General features: G+C 33.5%; 1 protein-coding gene across 5 annotated transcripts in view; it reads right to left on the reverse strand.

Annotated features, from left to right (window-relative positions):
• The window catches only part of LOC145660724 (uncharacterized), a 261,964-nt gene that overhangs the window by 25,677 nt on the left and 217,013 nt on the right, over positions 1 to 19,274 (reverse strand). For all 5 annotated transcript variants that reach the window (XM_081726103.1, XM_081726106.1, XM_081726105.1 and 2 more), the window contains 2 exons: positions 11,673 to 11,723; positions 4,571 to 4,618 (listed from right to left, as the gene is read on the reverse strand). In XM_081726103.1, the coding sequence (XP_081582229.1) occupies positions 4,571 to 4,618; positions 11,673 to 11,723 (99 nt within the window). The remainder of the gene's footprint in view (positions 1 to 4,570; positions 4,619 to 11,672; positions 11,724 to 19,274) is intronic.

A 19,274-nucleotide genomic window follows, 5' to 3' on the forward strand; every position in this document is an offset into this window, starting at 1 on the left:
CCCCTGCATTAAAAAGTAACACTTGTGTGGCTTTCACTTTCACTTTTTAGCTGCACACGTGTTCAATTAAAAGTTTACTTTTTTTTTGCTGGATGCGTTCTGTCCTCTAATTATCCTTATTATTTTTTCTCTCTTTCTTTCTTCTTCCTTTTCATTTCTTCTTCTTTAAGCAGAATCTTCTCCCACTCGTTATTTATCGAGAATCCTGCATTCCAGTTCATCACCTTGTCTCCTGCCTTCATAATCTCCCTGGCTTCTTTCCATTTTCTCACCAAAGTTCTGTTCTGTTCTGTATCAGTGTGTAATTGTGTTTTAGTACAAAATGAAAAATCTAAAGTGAGGAGGACTTTATAAGGGGATTTTTGAACATGGCACTTCTATCGCAGTGGATTTTTATCTTTGCACTTTGATTTAAATTTCTATCTCAACGGAAGGAGGGTGGAGTTCAAATATTTTTGTTTGTATTTATGAAAGATCTAAAGTGAGGAGGACTTTATAAGGGGATTTTTGAACATGGCACTTCTATCGCAATGGATTTTTATCATTGCACTTTGATTTAAATTTCTATCTCAACGGAAAGGGGGGGGGAGGGTTCAAATATATTTCGCAAAACTATCCTTCCCGTACGAATATCCGGCATTTCATCTAGCTTAAAATAGTTTAAACACAAAATTCATTATTTTAGATTTACATAAAAACTACTTAGAAATAACAACGGTTGTTATCTGAAATACGTAATCTACTCATCTCTGGCTTAGGAGGAATCTATTCACCTCTGGGCTAATACGAAGAAAAAGTGAATTTTACAAATGTAAATTTCCTTCAAATAGCAACATACTTAGAATTACGTAGTGTTAGAGGACTGGAATTTTAATTATAAATATGCATATATATTCTACGATTAGAACAGTAATCCAGATGAATAATATACATAAATTGTATATACCAATAAATCTACGCACATCAGAAATTGAAGAATTACATTTGAAACAATGGTGTTTCTAGAGTATTCCTTTACATAATTTTACTGTTTTTATGCGGTAGCGTTACATACTTCCCAATGAGCGCCAATGCTCCATCGATGGCTAACATATATGAGGTTCGGACCTGGGATTGTTTTTATCATTTCACTTTGATGGAGCAACTTAGGAGATATAAAATTATGGAAAATAAGCAATACTTGTGCCGAATCCATGCTTATCGGGGTCGCTGAGATGAACAGTGACACTTCCGATGCTGTTTAAATCCAAATTCAGCCCCACAACTTGGGGGAATTGGAGAGGGTGATATATACAAATGATTGAAAATGACCTATATTAGTGCCGAATTCAGTTTTCGGGGTATGTGAGATAAACAGTGACAGTTGCGATACTGTTTAAATCCAAATTTAGCCCTGCAACTTAGGGGAGGGGAGATATATAAAATGATCGAAAATGATCAATATTAGTGCAGAATCCATAGTTTTTGTATTCGCTGAGATGAACAGTGACGGTTCCGATCCCGTTTAAATCCAAATTCAATCCCGTAACTTTGGGGAGAGGGTGAGGGAGATATTTATAAGAGAAAATGAACGAAAATGAAGTACATCAGAGAGCGCTTTAGTAATATTAAAAAATGACTAACAGAATATATTACTAATTTTTCCTTATTTTAGCTCAGCGAATCTGGTAATTAACCCCAGTAATGTATAAGAATATTTTGAAAAATTACAGAACATTTTGTTAATTTTTGCTTAAAAGCGGGACATTTAAGTGTCCCGTTTGAGAATAAGAAATAATGAGACGTTTTATTTTTAGTTATGAATTACTTTCGATTTCTTGATTATGGAATCTAGTAACCATACCATGCCAAGGACAAGGGGTCATACCATTTAAAATCCCCGCTACTATGACTATGGAAGAAAAGCAATAAATTCGAATTTTCGTACAAATAAGAAAAGGACGTGGTTTAATACCAGGACAGACGTAACAACAAATCAGATTCCTCTAAGTTTTGCTGACTCGACTGGATATCTGGGCGCCAATACTACTATAATTATTTACCATAAATACTTATAAGTTAAATAATATTGAAAGTGAAAGGGAAGTTACACAAAAGCTTTTCAAAGATTACAATCATTTTCTGATTTAAAAAAAAAAATCTTACAAGTTTATAGGAGGGTAGGAATCGCCTCACATCAACAATATTTTCTAAAGAATGATCAGAAACTAAGGTATAGTGTCTAAGATCGGAGTCAAATTCTTATTCACAGAAAAGAAAACTACTTTTAGACCTGGTGAAAATAAAATTGTTAAGAATCTTTCCATGTTGTATCTAGTAAAACATATTTTAAAGAGTCCTACACAGTAAATTAGAAACAATTGGCTACACAACTAACATACACCAATTGAAGGGTGTGAGGCAAGAACATGGTAACCCAGATGTGGCGATATTAAGAAATTAGAGGTTTTCTGCTCCACAATTCATTTCCAAAGTCGGAAACTGATTTTTCACATAAAACTATACATGAAGAATTAAAATTGTATCAAATCAAAATAGAAAATTTCTAATTTTGTACGCTGCTGTGTGGAATACCATGTTTTAACATTTAAACCATAATTGATACAAACATTTTCTGAAGCATGTGTATTTACTTTGCGTCATGGCTTGCATTTTGTATTGATTTTTCATATCAGGAAACTATTTGTTGACTCATTAATACAAAACATGAGTATTACAGAAATGTACCTAACGACTCAAAGAAAACTCGAACGAGTGGAGTTTTAATTCAAGTAATGAAAATATCACAAACTTTATGAAAAGCCTTATTAATTAAACAAATCGATTCTAAATTAAAAAGAAAATCTAATATAAAACGAATTGTTTTCACAATATCCAAACAGAAGTTTACACAAAAATTAATCTTGGAGTATATTGTTTTTACTGCATTACGTGTTGCTCCTCCTCTGTATCGTGAAGTTTCCTGTATCAATTTGATACACACGTTAGAATATTAATATTGGCGCCATTTCCCATTTTCACCACGGGTAGCCATTTGCAACCGAACCCTAACGGTAGTTCTGTTCCGCTCCGTCAGCCCTGAGTTTGTGACAATTAGGTTTGTTTTCTACATCAAACGAAAACTATAGATATTTAGGATGTGAAACATGGGACATAGATCCTTGTACTTCAGAAAAGGAAAACATCTGGTGCATGAGGTCCTTGGTTCGATCCCAGCTCGAGCCAAGTGAACTTTGTGGTGAACATACACCGTGTGGGGGGGGTTCTCGAGGTTCTCCCGTTTCCTCCCACTTCCTTCCTTCCACTGTTTCATTCATTTCTTATCATCACCGTCTTCTTTAGCCTAGCCGGCATAACTATGGAAATTAAAACTAAAAGATGTCATTTCTAAAAAACAGGACAGCACTATTAATCAAAGAACACATGAGGAGACGTAACAATACTAGTTTTTAGGTTTCTGAATCACAAGGGTCACATGTTCACTTGTTTGCCCAAGTTACAAAATCTTGTTGGACCAGCCACAATCCGGCATGAATTTCCAGAAGATAGTGCCCATTCCGCAAGAATATTTACGAATACAAACTGTGATAATGGAAGCTTGCTGGTGACAAAAAAGTTTTCCTGAATTTTTATTGGAGTAGCAACGGATTCTGGTAAGTGTTTAAAAGACATGCAGTGTTGCTGGAAATACATACTGGATTCTTGCTGGTCCATGCAAAAAAATCTGGGTGAATATACTGAAATTACTAAAATGCAATACTTGATATCCCACAGCAACTACTACAGTTCAAACATTTGATATCAGACATTAACCACTTATTATTGAAAATACAGCATGATTCACTGAACGTAATTGCACCAAATAATAACCCTCATCCGAAAAAATAATGGATTATCCAAAAGCGAATGGAAAATACCCAGATGAAATTCTTCAAAATCATGAAAACAGAACATGGTAAGCCAGGTACAGATCACGACAGAAAACACAGTGCAACTTACCTCTTTATTTTTCCACGACGACCCAGTTGTGTCATCTTCGGAACAATACTTACTTCCTGAGTCACTCAACAATAAATCATCTTCATTGATTTGGTTGCAAGAAACATTTAATGTGCAAATTCTCTTCTTTTCGATGGGAAGGTGATACACAGCTCCTTATTCCCAGCCATCTTAACTGTTGGCACTTAGAAAGGCCTCTCACAAAGAGGCTTACTATAAGTGAATATTACTGCTATCTATAGAGCACAATTTGAATTCGAAGATTAAACAAAGCGGTGTACTTTGCTCTCTATCGGGTGCTGTATAACTCAGAAATTGAAAATATGTTGGTTGGTATGTTCTTGTCTAACACCCTTCAATTTATTTTCAATATGCATACAATTTTAGGGTAATCGGTATTTTCCAGAGGTACAAGAAAAGTCATTTTTACGTAATTACTTAATTCTTAAATAAGAATATGAAAAATAGAGGAATTTGTAAAACTGAATTTAAAATAATTCAACCATACAATTTATTGTTTTCGATTCAGCTAAGCACTATTTCGAAATTACAATGAATGTAATCTACTCACCTCTTTCATAGGAGTATGGAAACTTTCTATCGACCCGTTACTGCGGCGCTAGAACGAAGAAAAATAAATTGTATAAATTGATTTGATTTTAGTTTAAGATTTTTTAAAGCTATATGATAATTGAATCTACAGCTTAATGTGGGATCCGAACTAATTACATAACTCCCACCGGGAATCGAAACTAGAGTTGGAATGGGAATATCTGTAGTTAAAACGATATATGTCTGGGTTGGCAACGGTCATGCGGCGGCCATAATATTGGGCTCCTGTGATTTAAATCTGACTTTAAGCTTTAGGTGCAAGGTCATATTGATAGCCCACAAAACTCTGTAGGTTTGTAAAGTTTTGATGATGCAAAGTTGGTAAAATTGAGCTTCTTGTAATTCATGTCAGATTGTAAGTAAAAAGTAAGATTAAAGCAACACATACGAATCATAGGAATCTCCATGTGTATTTCATGTAATAAACAAACTCTTGTTATGAAAACAGTGCAACGTCCGGTGGTGGTAGTGGGTTAGCCAAACTCCGTAGTACATCAAAACGTAATGTGCAATAAACTGAGCAAACAATGGTAATGTAAATTCGGCGATTTCTCTGATTTCAATAGAGAACTAATTGTTGGTGTTCGATTATGTTGTGCTTGCGTCACGAAGTTGTATGTTGGGAGTATCACGAAAAACAGTGTCCAAGGCAATGGTGACATAAAGCGCATGAAAACCACATTTGTGAACGAAAATAATGGTCGGAAGAAAACCCACAAATTGTGTCAACAATCACAGTCCAACGCAAATTACATCATAGGAACAAACGGAGTCGGGTTGCACGAGCGAAACTACTGGTAATGTATAATCAAAATACCTTAGGACGACGCCAATGCAGCATGGACCGCTGATGATTGAAAATGTGTGATACTAATTAAGTGCCATTCGCGTAGAAGCCAGCTCTTCTTGAAAATTCTTTTGAATGAGTGAGTGATTCGTGACTCCTCTACTGAGTCATGGTTCTTCAGGAGCACAAATAATTGGGAAACATGGGTCTTGTATGCCACTCACTTATGAACTGCTCTTTTATTCATCGATATTGGTTCAGTCAGTCGCTGTTTTGGAGCGCTAGTTTCAGTGGTTCTTACCGAGAGACTCTTCAGTTCAGAGGCTCCTCAGGAAGTGTGCTTTGCCGTAGAATGTGAACTGCACATTCCCGACATGAATAAAATGAAATAAAATAATACAAAGTAAATGTTTGAGACATTTGTTGTAGCAATTGGACTCAAAATGGTACATTAAAAAACGACAACCAAATCCGAAAATTTTGAAGAAAATAAAAGAATTTGCAGTACAGGGAGAATAGATTTTGTAACGAAAGGAGCTACTGAATTGGACGTAGATCCTTCGATAAACTTTTATCACAAAAGAAGAAAATTATGTAAAAGAAATGTCTAAAATATAAAAGAAAGAAACATTATATCAAAAGCATATTTTAAAATAAAAAGACAAAAAGTAACTAAAAAGAAACAAGTTGGGAATTTTTACCAATCGATATTTCGAACAGGCAACACTGTTTCTCCTCCTCGCTCCTTTTGGTTCTCTAACTGGAGAATGACTTGAATTATGTGCAGCCTGGGTTAGGTTGTTTCATGGCTAGTTCTGCATGTCCTGGTGTAAGGTTCTTCTGTGGTTAGTTGTGCAACGATGGAATATAATGTTTTCTTTGCTTAACGAGTTCGTTTATACTCGTTAACTCTAGAATACATCGCTTTGCTCTTTATTTCTGCATGTCTAAAGTGAAAGATTTTGCAAAAAATGTCTGTAGTATCATAAGGAAGAGTTTCAGTAAAATTCCTGCAGTTTATTTCATGTGCAAAGGGGATGAAAAGTAAGGCGTTATGTTAGATAGTGACAATTTTAACAAACAACCGCTATTGATGAGAAACTGTCATAAGAAAGTAAATGATTTTATTAAGTTTTGAATGATCAGATTGGTTACTACCCAGTGAGAATATCTGCCGTTAAAAATATAAAACCACCGAGAAACAGGTGAGGATTATTAAAGATACTTGGAGCTTTTTCTTATTATGTTAAATTTGTTTCCCAACTACAGAAAATAATAAATTTCCTTTGTGAACTTAGATCTGATCACGAAAAAATTGTTTGGGCAAATAAGGCATAAAAATATTAGATTAATTAAAAGATTTGTTAATAGAAAATGTAGTCCTTGAAACTCCTGATTTTAGGAGAAGATTTATAATCTATATGGACGGAAGAAGAAAGGCAATCGGAGGAGTAATTTCCCAAAGAAATAAAGAAGGGTTTATGCAATCCATTGCCTTCCATAGTAGAAACTATCGGAAGCTGATAAACATCGCAGTATCTATCACCTCGTCATGAGTGAGTGAGTGTATAAGACATAAACATAATTTAATTTATGAATTCGATATATATATATATATATATATATATATATATATATATATATATATATATATATATATATATATATATATATACCGATAATAAAGCATTAAGTTGGATTTTGAATAATACAGAAATACTTCTGAAATGTGACCAGTTTGTTCAGACATTATGTCAATTTAATTTTATTACACACCACGTTAGGCATGGAGATAATGTTATTGCAGATTTTTTGACACTTATGTATGATCCATTTGAATGTAATCTATGTGACAGTCCTTTCGGTTTATCTGCATTCAAGAATAATATGGAAAACTTGGGACTTATTGTAAGTTTAGGAACCGATAGATATGCTTCAAAGAAAAGATTCCTGATTTAGCAAGTATAATTGACAGATTGGAATCTGGAGATGAAGTATAAGGCTATTCCTTGAACAATAAAATATTAATGGAAAGAACAAATTCAGTGTTAAATCCATTTAAGATTGTTATTCGTAAGGAACTTCGAAGTTTAATTATAGAATATTACACGATGACCGTTTGACCAGATCTCATACCGGATCATTTCGTATTATGAGGAAGATTTATTTTACTTGGAATAACATTGTGAATGATGTGAAGAAATATATAAGATCTTGTGATATTTGCAAAGTTTCAAGAAGTCGAACCAAAGGAAGATGGGTCCATTATCATTAACAATTTTTAAAATAATAAATTCATGTTGGGTATATGATATTATTGCTCCTCTTTTATCTCCTCAAGGATCATTTTAATTGGAGTACATTGGGCGAATAGGTTCGTAGTATTAGACACGAAGAAAAGGATTACACCTACTTTGTTAGCAACAGTATTCATTAATAAATGCAGTCCTCTTGGTTATTCGGAAGCCTTGGCTAGTGATAACGCTTTAGTTTTTATATCATAATACTTTTCTAAATTTTTCTTTGTCTTGGAATAAAACATATGAAGTTAAATCCTTATCATACTGATGCCAGTCTAGCGGAACGATTTATCAAGACTTTAAAATCTACAATGAGAGCTTGTTATTCTAAGAAACAAACAGAATAATCTTATATTTCTGAACTTAAATATTTGTGAATATTTAGGCTTGAAAGGTGTACCAATCGAATAATATTTTGGACGTCCATATTACACACGATTAGATAATCGTTGGTACATTTCGGATCTGAAAGCAGATGTAAAATAAGGCAAGGAGATATGGTAGTTCTTTATATCCAACATGGAAAAGGCACGGAAATTAAGCAAAAAACTTTTGCTTCAGAGAAGGCGACCGGTAGTCGTACAAATAAATAATACGTTTCTTGCTAAAAGACATTTAAAATCTTCAATAAGAGAAAATATTACAAAATCACGGTAGTAAGTGGATTGGACCGTTTATTATTAGAAGATTTGTTGCTCCAAATACTTTATTGTTGTCAATTAATACTGATGATCCAGAGTTTTACAGAAGGGTTTATGTTTCAGAAATCAAGAAATATTTCCAGAGAAGAGGTCAAGACAATAACAATTAACCAAAGATATTTGCTCAATATTAATATACGACAAAAGCTATATCTTTCAGAAAAATATTTTTATCTTTGGCCAAATATATATTTTAATGTGCTGCAAGTATTGATATTATTTGAAATTGGTTATAAAATATTATGAAATTTACTGTTAAAATGAAATTATTTAATAAATTAGAAAATGTTTAAAAATTTAAAAAAATTCATATGAAACGAATAATGAGTTCAGATTTGAAAATAATTAGACAATCTCTTGATAATTGAGTATTTTGTATAAATATTGATGAAATTTTTTCCGTAGCAATAACACTATGTATCCCCATATTCTGTCACCACAACCTTGGAGGATTTCTTTTCCATTATAAAAGACAAATAAAGTTGTATGTAAAAGAGATATATATGAAGAATATAAAAGAAAGAGAAAAGAAAAAGAAACACTATAATATAAAATATATTGTAAAATTAAGACAAAATGTACAGTTTGCAGCAAAAAACCTGCAACATGAGTATGTAAGTTTATTGTGAAATGACGAAGTCTTTAGTTCCAAAATAAGTGTGCAGGGGAGGACGCCGAGGTTTCTCCTGGCGTGTTCGTGCCACTTGGACGTTGTTGATTCCCTGGGCTATTAGGCGTAGTTTACAATAAACTTACATGCTCATGTTGCAGGTTTTTTGCTGTGGACTGTACAAAGGAAGGATTTGGGAAAGTATTTTAAAAGAAAGAACATGAGAATTTTTACAAACAGATTTTTCTAGCAGACAGCACCGTTATTCCTTTTGTTCCTTTTGGCTGTCCGAAAGGAGAATAATTTGAACGTTGTGCGGTCTGTGGTTAGATTGTTCCGTGGCTAGTTCTGCATGTCTTGCTGTAAGGTTGTTCTGTGATTACTTGCGAAACAAATGGAATGCTAGGTTTTCTTTCCTCAACGAGTTCGTTTATACTCGTTAACTCTTGAATACATCGCTTTTCTTTTTGTTTCTGCATGGCTAAAGAAGAACGTTTTGTAAAAAAAACTCTTGATTGTCATAAGGAAGAAAATGAATGCAGCATATTTCATGTGCAAAAGGGAAGAGAAATAGAATTAAGTGAGACATGGTGTTTATAATGAAAATTGTAATAAATGATATAGATGAGAAATTGTCAAAAGAAATTAAATGATCTTGTAAAGTTTTGAATAACCAGATTGGTTATTTGTTTTATAATCGAAGAAAATTTAATTATTCCACTATTTTTTCGCATTTTAATTAAGAAGATTATTGTCTTGACGCCGAAATCGAGTTTCATTTCACTTGAGCTCGCATGTTCCCTGCTTTGATTAAAATTTTGGTTAAAATAAGGGTCAGAATTAGCCAGAAACCCATCCAGGGTTTGGAGTGCGAACAAAAGCGATTGGGTAAGGAATTTCCGTGATCACTGAACGAGATGAGCCATATTCTATTTTTTGTATAGTTGTGCCCTGCCTGTGTTTAAGAACTATTATATGTTGCGTGGTCGTTTCAGTTCGTTAGGGTTATATTGGCGTTAGAATTTAATAAAGCAAAACAGTTTTCTTATTGTCCGTTAATGAGTATTCTCAGCTTAATTCTGTTAAATTGGTTGCAGCATTTAAAAGAAGACATGAAAATAACAAGTTATTGTTGAAAATACCTTAAAGTTCCGAAATAAAATATAGTAATTCATATCAATATGATAATAAATTATGTTCCGAGCTCGATCCGAGCTCACATTGTATACGAGTAAAGTGGAATACTAAGACAGACAAAATGCCTTAGATGGAAACTAGTTTGCTTTTCAGTTCCTATCAAGGTAGTTAAGTTGTTCGAATTTTGGAATTAGGTGGAGGAATTACCCCGAATAATTTATTTCTATTTTACTCATTTATATATTAATTCTTTTTGTGACTACTTATAGTGGGTATTTGATATTAATGATATTTTGCCATAATATAGGCCTTTTAAATTTGTTCTTAAAAAACAGAGAAAGTTAAAACTCACAATATGTTGTGAGATCCCAGTCGATTGACACATAAATATTCTTCAAGAAACAGTAATTGAGTTATATCGAAGTATATGCGCGGAATTTCCTTGTTGCTACCTGTTGAATAACTAAAGTTGTTATATTTTAAAAGGAAAATGTGTTGTATTTGATTTCTACGTTATTATTTTGTTTAGTATTTTTTCATAAATTGGCAGCTGGGATAAGAGTTTTGTTTACGAATTGAGGTGAGACATACTTTGCACAGAAGAGCAGTGTATAATTTGATCCCAAAGCGCCCTATTGGTGAGGGTTTGATCTATACCTTTTTAAAATTTATTTTCATCACTGGATAATTTAAGAGTAAATCACTGGATATTACAGTTTACTGAGTAAAGGCCTGAAATAGCAGTTCCTATGCTTGCACTGGATCTTCTCTTTTAACTCGACGTAGACCTTTCATTTGAGAAATTAAATAATGAAAGCGTGTATGTGCAGCACTGAAGAGGGCTGTTTACTCACTCAAGTGTTTATTCTTGCATTTATTGTGTCTGTGTGTTTAATTTAAATAAAGAGAAGGATTACACAATTCTTAGGAGGAATGATATGTTAAAAGAAGCATATAATTTAAAATAAATCAATAATTCAAATTAATTTTTGAATGATAATAAGAGAGAATTAATTCGTGCTGCGAATGGTTCTCGAATTAAGGCCCTAAAGGCTGTCAAAGAGCGGACGTTACCAAAATACAAGAAGCAGACGAAGGATACTTTTTAAATACTAGTTTTAGTGATCTACTTTTTAAATAATAGTTGTATTTGTTTGTAATAAAATAGTTTCAACATACAGTTATTAAAATTTTATTTAAAAGTAGTTCACAGGATACCAAAATAACATATGTAATCAAATACAGTTGAGTTCGTTCCTCTAATCGCTGTCTTAACTTAGATTTTTTGGGAAATGTTATTCTGGGAACACTGTAATTTTTATGGATAGTAACAATGAAAATTCTTCAGGCTCATATTTTCTGTTGTAGAATAACATTATCTAAGACTCTAGTATTTCATTATCTCTGTTCACTTATGAAAAGAAAGAAAAAGAAAATTGTAAGTTTTGTATTATTTTCAGTATTTAAGGATCTTAAATTGCAGTTGCACACAATACACCTGAGAAAACAATAATAAATTCTCTTACCTGTGGTATAAGACTGGTTTGAGATGCAGATTTAGAGGGTGGATTTATTGTCTGGAAAAAGAAATCTGTGCATTAAAATTTCCATCATACTTATTTCAGTTTTTGCTAGAGTATTGTAAACTACATGTTTCTGTTTCTACACTTTAGACTTCCAAATTAAACTACGCATCTTACAATTTCTTAGAACACTCACTCCTACTTAGCGGCCTCATCTCTAGTTCGACGGTCATGGCGTCGATCCCAGGTTATATGAGTTTCTGGTGGATGACATGATGTTCGTAGATTTTGTCAAGATTCTGTTTTCTCCCACATTTGTATTCCGCCAATGCTTTTAGAATCATTCTCATGTATTAATCATCCGTCATCTTTACCATCCAAAGTATAAATAACACTACAAATTCCATATAATTTTACCTAGCCCTATTTTGTGTAAATACGAGACTTAAATAATCATAACGGAAATACTGAAACCCAAAGCCGTAAACGAACATAGGCTAAGCTACTTGATATTCCAATTCATTCTGACTGTTGTGGTTATCGTTAATGATTATCCAATCATAGATTGGAGAGTATTAGTGACATTTTCTACATGCTATGCATTTGTGTAGTTTTTGAAACACATGGTAACCATCTCCTCAGAGACCACGATAACTCTTGAGAACAAGTTATTTCTATCTTCAATATTCTCTGATTGGTTTCTTAGTTTAATTTCTACAAATAATCTAGTAATGACATATCAAGAATTTTTGAATTTTCAACACTTCAAAATTGTATTAAATAAGCGAATATGTGTATCTGAAACATTTCGTACACTGCTGGAATATAAAATGTAATTTCTAGCTTTACGTCCTACAATAGTGCACCATGGCTAATCGAGACTAATAGTAGGATAGTTGATATTGATGGAATAAAGAAAGTGGGAGGAAACAGGAAAACCCCGAGAAAACACACGCACCCGGTGTGTTAATGAAAAAACCCACTTTGTTCGTAGTGGGATCGAATGACTGATTCCACGTACCAGAGGTGACTAATCTATCATTACTCTTACGTAGTGATAGGCAGTGGGAATATTCGCGGTGGGAGGAATTTAAAAATGGAAATATTCCCGGGTTTTTTACCTGGTCTATAAATTCCCGGGAAGGAATTTATTTCCAATTGTCTACTTTATCCTCCAAATTATAAGAACCATATGACTAATTACTTTATTTTAATATATTATGATTTACTTCTATGTTTTAAAGAATTTGGAGGTTAAAAAAATTAAAATTATTTGACTGTACTTCATATAACTAACAATATGATTTTTTAAAGTTCCATTTCCATTTGCATTAAAAAGTAGGGTAATTATTTAGTATTGGGGTGGCAAAACTAGCAGAATGTAGGATGATTTACGGAAGAAATGAGTTTATAGTGGTGTTCAACACAACTTTTTTTTTTTTAGGGCAGTAGGGAATTTTTACAAACCGTAAAGGTAAGAGAAAGTGATTTATGTGAGAAAAGAAAGTGAATAGTTGTTAACGAAGATTGAAAACCACGTGCCCTGCGGGTCTCTAACCTGCTCTCACTCGCTTACGCTCGCTCCGCATTGCTGTCTGAATTTAATGTTGGTAACGTAATTTAACGTATGAAACCATAAAACAAGCGCATCGGAATAGAATATCGCAAAAACTAGGTGCAAAATCTAGTCCCCAAAGCTAAATAATAGCCAAAAGTAGCAAAGTACTAATTTACAAATGATGAAAAGAATCCATTATCTAAAGTAATGTAGAATTATGTAGAAATAGAGATGAACTACTATTAATAAACCCTGAACCACCCTTAGTAATAGACGTCGGTCTGTCTCCTCTCTGTGACTCGAATATCTGAAGAGGTACTCGGACTTCTTTTACATGTTAATTAACGCATGAAATTTTGAGAAATGGGCAGGAAGAAAGGTCGTGTGTGGCACTGTTACGTGAAAAATTATAAAGATAGGAAAGTATGTTGCAAATATTGTGAACATACATATTTATGCGCAAATGTTGACAACATGGTGGGACATATGTCTTCTGGCAGCTACCCATCCTAATTTGTTTATAACATTTAAAAATTTAATATGTTTATAATATCAGTAGTAGACTGAAGTTTAGAAAATCCACTTACATGTAAATTTAAAAGGGTTAGTGGTTTAAAAGTATGTGGGCTTACTATACCATTTTTGAAACATATTTACTTCCATAGAACATATTGTAAATAAATATCCATTTATTCGTACCCTCTAAATATAATAAAATATTAATAAAATAACATAACACCGTTCAGAAGATACATTTTAGTCTCCTCTGGGTACAACAGTAATAATATACAGTGATATAAAAACAAATTTAACTTTGAAATTATAACATAATAATAGGATGCAATTTTCTTTGCTATTGTACATAAATTCCCGAAAAATTCCCATTTTGGGGAATCTTCCCGGGAATTTATGTTCAATCAGAAAGAAAATTGCATTCTATTACTATGTTATGATTTCAAAGTTGAATTAGTTTTTATATCACAGCATATGATTACTGTTGTCCACAGCGGATTCTTTAAAGTGTATATTCTGAACGGTATTATGTTACTTTATTAACACTATTATGTTTAGGGAGTACGCATAAATATATATTTATTTACAATATGTTCTATCAATTAAATATGTGTGAAAAAATTATATAGTAACAGTTTAAATTTATATGTAAGTGGATTTGCTCAACTTGACTCTATTACTGATGTTATAAACACATTAAATTTATAAATGTTATAAACCAATTAGATTGGGTAAATGCTAGAAGATACATATGTAACCAATTTGTCAACATTTGCGCATACATATTTATGTTCACAAAATTTGCAAGATACTTACTTATCTTTATATTTTAGCACGTAACATTGCCATACACGACCTTTCATTCTACCTATTTTTCGAAATTCCATACGTTAATTCACATGTAAAAGAAGTCCGAGTTCTTCTTCAGAAATTCGAGTCAGAGAGAGGAGACAGACCGACGTCTATTACTAATGGTGGTTCAGGGTTTATTAATAGTACTTCATCTCTATTTCTACATAATTCTAAATTACTTTACAAAATGGTTCTTTTTCGTCATTTGTAAATTAGTACTTTGCTAATTTTGGCTGTTCTTTAGCATTGGCGGCCAGTTTTGCACCTACTTTTTCGCGATATTCTATTCGGATGCTGTTGTTTTATGGTTTCTTACGTTAAATTACGTTACCAACATTAAATTCAGACAGCGTTGCAGAGCGAGCGTTAGCGAATGAATGCGGGTTAGAGCCCCGCATGGCACGTTGTTTTCTATCTTCGTTACCAACAATTCACTTCCTTTTCTCACATAAATCACTTCCACTTACCTTTCCGTTTTGTATAAATCCCCTACTGCCCTAAAAAATGTGTTCGATACTTTCTTGACTACTTGAGCATCACTATCAACTCATTTCTTCCATAAATCATCCTACTTTTTGCTAGTTTTGGCCCCCCAATTCTAAACAATTACCTTACTTTTTAGTGCAAATGGAAATTGAACTTTAAAAATCACATTATTAGTTATATAAAGTACCGTCAAATAATTTTAAATTTTTAAACTCAAAATTCTTTAAAACCTAGAAGTAAATCATAATATATTAGAATAAAGTAACTAGTCATATGGTTCTTATAATTTGGAAGATAAAATAAAGAAATGGAAATACATTCCTTCCCGGGAATTTATAGGCCAGGGAAAAAACCCGGGAATATTCCCATTTTTAAATTCCTTCCCATCGGGAATGGTCTCACTGCCCATCACTACCTCTGATGCTCACAAAATGTGACATAAAGTGTGAACCAATGAGTGTAAGGAAAGAAAAACATGCAGAGGTTTGTTTGTTTATTCAATAGTATTTTGTAAATATTCTGTGCTTTACTTTCTCAATTTTTTTTTATTGTTTTATTAGCCTTATTATGCTCTCGAAGATTCCAAAGAAATGATTGTGACCCCAAAGTATTGTTTCCATCAGTCAATTACAAATTAGTGAATATAATACAAAACTGTGCTCGTACAAAACTTACCGCTAGCGTTTACTTTATAATTGGTAGAAGCGAGTATAATATAAACACAAGTGTAATAAATGTATCTACATTAGTTTCTCTGCAATGTATTGTTGCAATACCAACATCCATTCCGTATTGAGTGAACGATTTTTATCTTAAATTTATCTGATATTTACAATATGTATGGAATATGTTTGATAAATATGGATATTAGTGACTTATTTCGTTTTAAATCAATAATTTTCATCTTGGTATTTATTATTCATTCAGGGATTTCAGAGAAAATTTAAGTCGAAATCCTACTAATATCAAGTGCGTCTCTGGCGGGGGGACAGGGGGTCGCGTCCTTTCAATATTTAAAGTACAAAATATTCAATATTTTATTTTACTTTAATTTATTTATTAACAACAGAAAAACATACATATAATAATTGTATTTATTTGGACTATAATATTTTAGTGCAGTCGCTTGGTACAAATTTCAATAAGAATATTTCTTTTCTGGATACCAGAATAAAATTTGGCATAGTTATTTAGATGGTAATACACAATAAAAAACCATCGAGACACAAGTCATATGAGCTTCTATAAAAGGAGGGGAGGGGGATAATTATTGCAATTAAGTTCTTTGGCAGTGGGGTGATAAATAGAAAGTAAAGGGAGTAAAATTAAATAATATGGGAGCATTTACTAAATTATTGCGTTGAATTATTGCGTGTTAAGATAGAATATATTGTCCCTGGTGGATGAGTGGCTCCACTCGTCGCCTTGAATCAAGGGGTTCCGAGTGCGATTCCCGGTGAGGACACAAGTGATTCGGATCCTTCGTTAAACTGTAGGAGCCGTCCTTAGAACGTCATCATCATCCCATGGAAGGCAATGGCAAGACCACCATGGGTTCACCTTTCCCAGGCCACCTGGGGACCTTCGGGCCAACTACCTGCCCTCGGACAGAACCCATCATCATCATCATCAAGTAGAATAATAAAAATAAATTCCTGCATGACCGACCTCCCTGCATCTTTTGTTGCACATATTTTGCTAACTGCTGTTGTTAATATATCTTCTTCAAATGGGTTACCATAGTTTCTAAAGGAAGCTACAACATCTAAAACCTGTTCCTTATATCTCTTTTCAAAAGCTTTGCTGCTTTCCTTATGCTTTATGTCATTTTCATCACCTGCATCTTCTTCACCATCGAAAACTGAAAACTGTTCTTCAAAGACAGATATCATTTTTACAACATCTGCCCTGCAACCATCCATTTCGAAAGTGCAGCAGGTTTGTCAAAAAGTTCTATTGCTCCACCAATTCCTTTAACTTGTTTGTTATTTTGCTCATGCAAATGGTCATCCGCCATTGCTGAAAATGGTCGATTGCTCTTTTGACTTACGAATTTGCCTTTCATGAATTCTTTATATATAAGCGGATGGCGGATCTCCATTTCTTTCAGTGTTTTGATGAAAACTGGCAACCAGTGGGCATAGTTTGTGTGATCTAAACAAACATCCAGGGATATATGTATATCATCCAGAATGGTTTTGAATTGTACAAAATTTCCTTCACGCACACTTTGTAAAAAAGAGCAACAGAATCTGTAGTTTCATAGTTATTGACCAGAAAATAAATTGCAGAGATTCTTCCTTGCGTAGATTACACCATTCGTTAAAATCCAAATATGACATTCCTTCAGAGACATTGATATATTTATATGCTTCGTGTGCTTCTGTTTTCAAAATATATAGTGCAGCCACTGTTACTTGGTGAGCATAGCGAGCGCGCTTGACGTGAGAGCACGATAGAAGCGATTCAGCTCGTCCAGTTGATGTTACTCTATCATCAATAAGTCTACGCAGATCCTGTAAGCCAACTTCCTATCATATTCATTGCAGCCATTTCAATGTGCAAACCTCCCATCATTACCACAAAATTGTTTTCACCATATTTACTATACGATATTTCCATTGAATCTGTTTTGCCAGGGCATATATTGGTTGGTCTCCAGTGAGGATCGGAACTCCATCATTCAAACAGAGTTTATTAAAAATATTGAAAAGTACTTCCATACAGTGTGCTACCACAGCTGGGGATTGCACCTTTTCACTTAACAATGGAAGTAAAACATTATTAGATTTTGGAAGTGTAGGTGATTGTCTATGTTCTGATACAAACACTGACCAAGAAATACGTACATATGAAGAGTAAAATTGCTCTCGATGCTTCCTCTGACTGATTCTAACCAAGTTATTATATCTGTGGAATTAGAACCTTCTATTTCTTGTGGTGTAATCAGTTGAGAGGGGCATTTCACAATACTTTGTGTTAAAACGTATTGGGGATATAGTGTGTAGGAAGAAGGTAACGCATTCTTTACCTCGCTGGTCCATTGTGAAGTTGCAATATGCAAATATCTTTTCTGTGCTAACGTGCGATCTGGACGCTGAATCAAGGTAATGCTTATGCCATGAAATGAATCCCTAAGTGTCATAGAAGAAGGATTATGATCAATGTTATCAATTACTGCTGTTGTAAAAATTTTACATGTAAGCATTCAAGAATTACTCTTCCTAAATTGTTATACTTTCCACATGTAACATTTGTTGTTGTCGACAAAACTGAACTCTGTGATAAGAAACACATAAGCCAAGAGCATGGAGTTGATCAATAATATTACTGGTTCTTATACTTGAATACAATTTGAGACCAATATAGAGGGATAGTGTTGTTTTTCGTTCTATAAGATGTTTAATATTACAAGTTTCGTGCCTTCGTTTCGATTTGGTAGCATTAAAACGTATTAACTGTGCAATAGATAGGAGGGGTTTTCTATTAGTATCTCCTTGTTTATCTTGTGCAGGTCTTTCTAAGACCATTTGCAACAACAATAATAGAGCTTCATTCACTGACTCTTTGGGAATAAAATCTTTTGCAAACGGACCCTCAAATTTTGGATATTCATTGAACAAATCTCTATGAACTATTTGAGCAGCATGCGCTAAACACATTCCATCACTCATGGCATTGTATGCAATGGCATCACGTATAGCCTCTCCAGTTACATCCTCAAAGTACAGCAGTACTTCTCTTCCAGACTTAGTGGCAGTCAAACTTGGAATTAAAGATATTAGCTGCTCTTTTAGTTTTTACCAATTCACTTGTGCATTTGGAATTTCTAGATTGCGCATTTTCCATTCCATCTGACTCGTAAGTGTTGCTAACTTAAATACAGGTGAAGTATCACTGAGCAAATAAATGTCTTCAATATATTCTACCATTTGAGCTAATTCAGAACCATAAACAAAGCTGTTAATATCACTTTCACTTTTGGGTCCCTTTTTTCGTAGTTCACTTCTAACTTTGTTCCTAAATCGCACGTAACACAGCTTATGGTATTTTGCTTCCTGTGCCACTAAATCAGTTGAAGATAATTTCATTAGTATTTCGTCATCTTGAACCTCCTTTGCTAAAAACATGATTGTTGAACCAATTTCTAGTGTTTGCGAAGATACTAACTTGTCTTCTTCTCCCGCTCCATCACA

Source organism: Thermobia domestica, chromosome 9 (assembly GCF_964235325.1).
Source record: "Thermobia domestica chromosome 9, izTheDome1.hap1.1, whole genome shotgun sequence".
NCBI lineage: Eukaryota > Metazoa > Arthropoda > Insecta > Zygentoma > Lepismatidae > Thermobia > Thermobia domestica.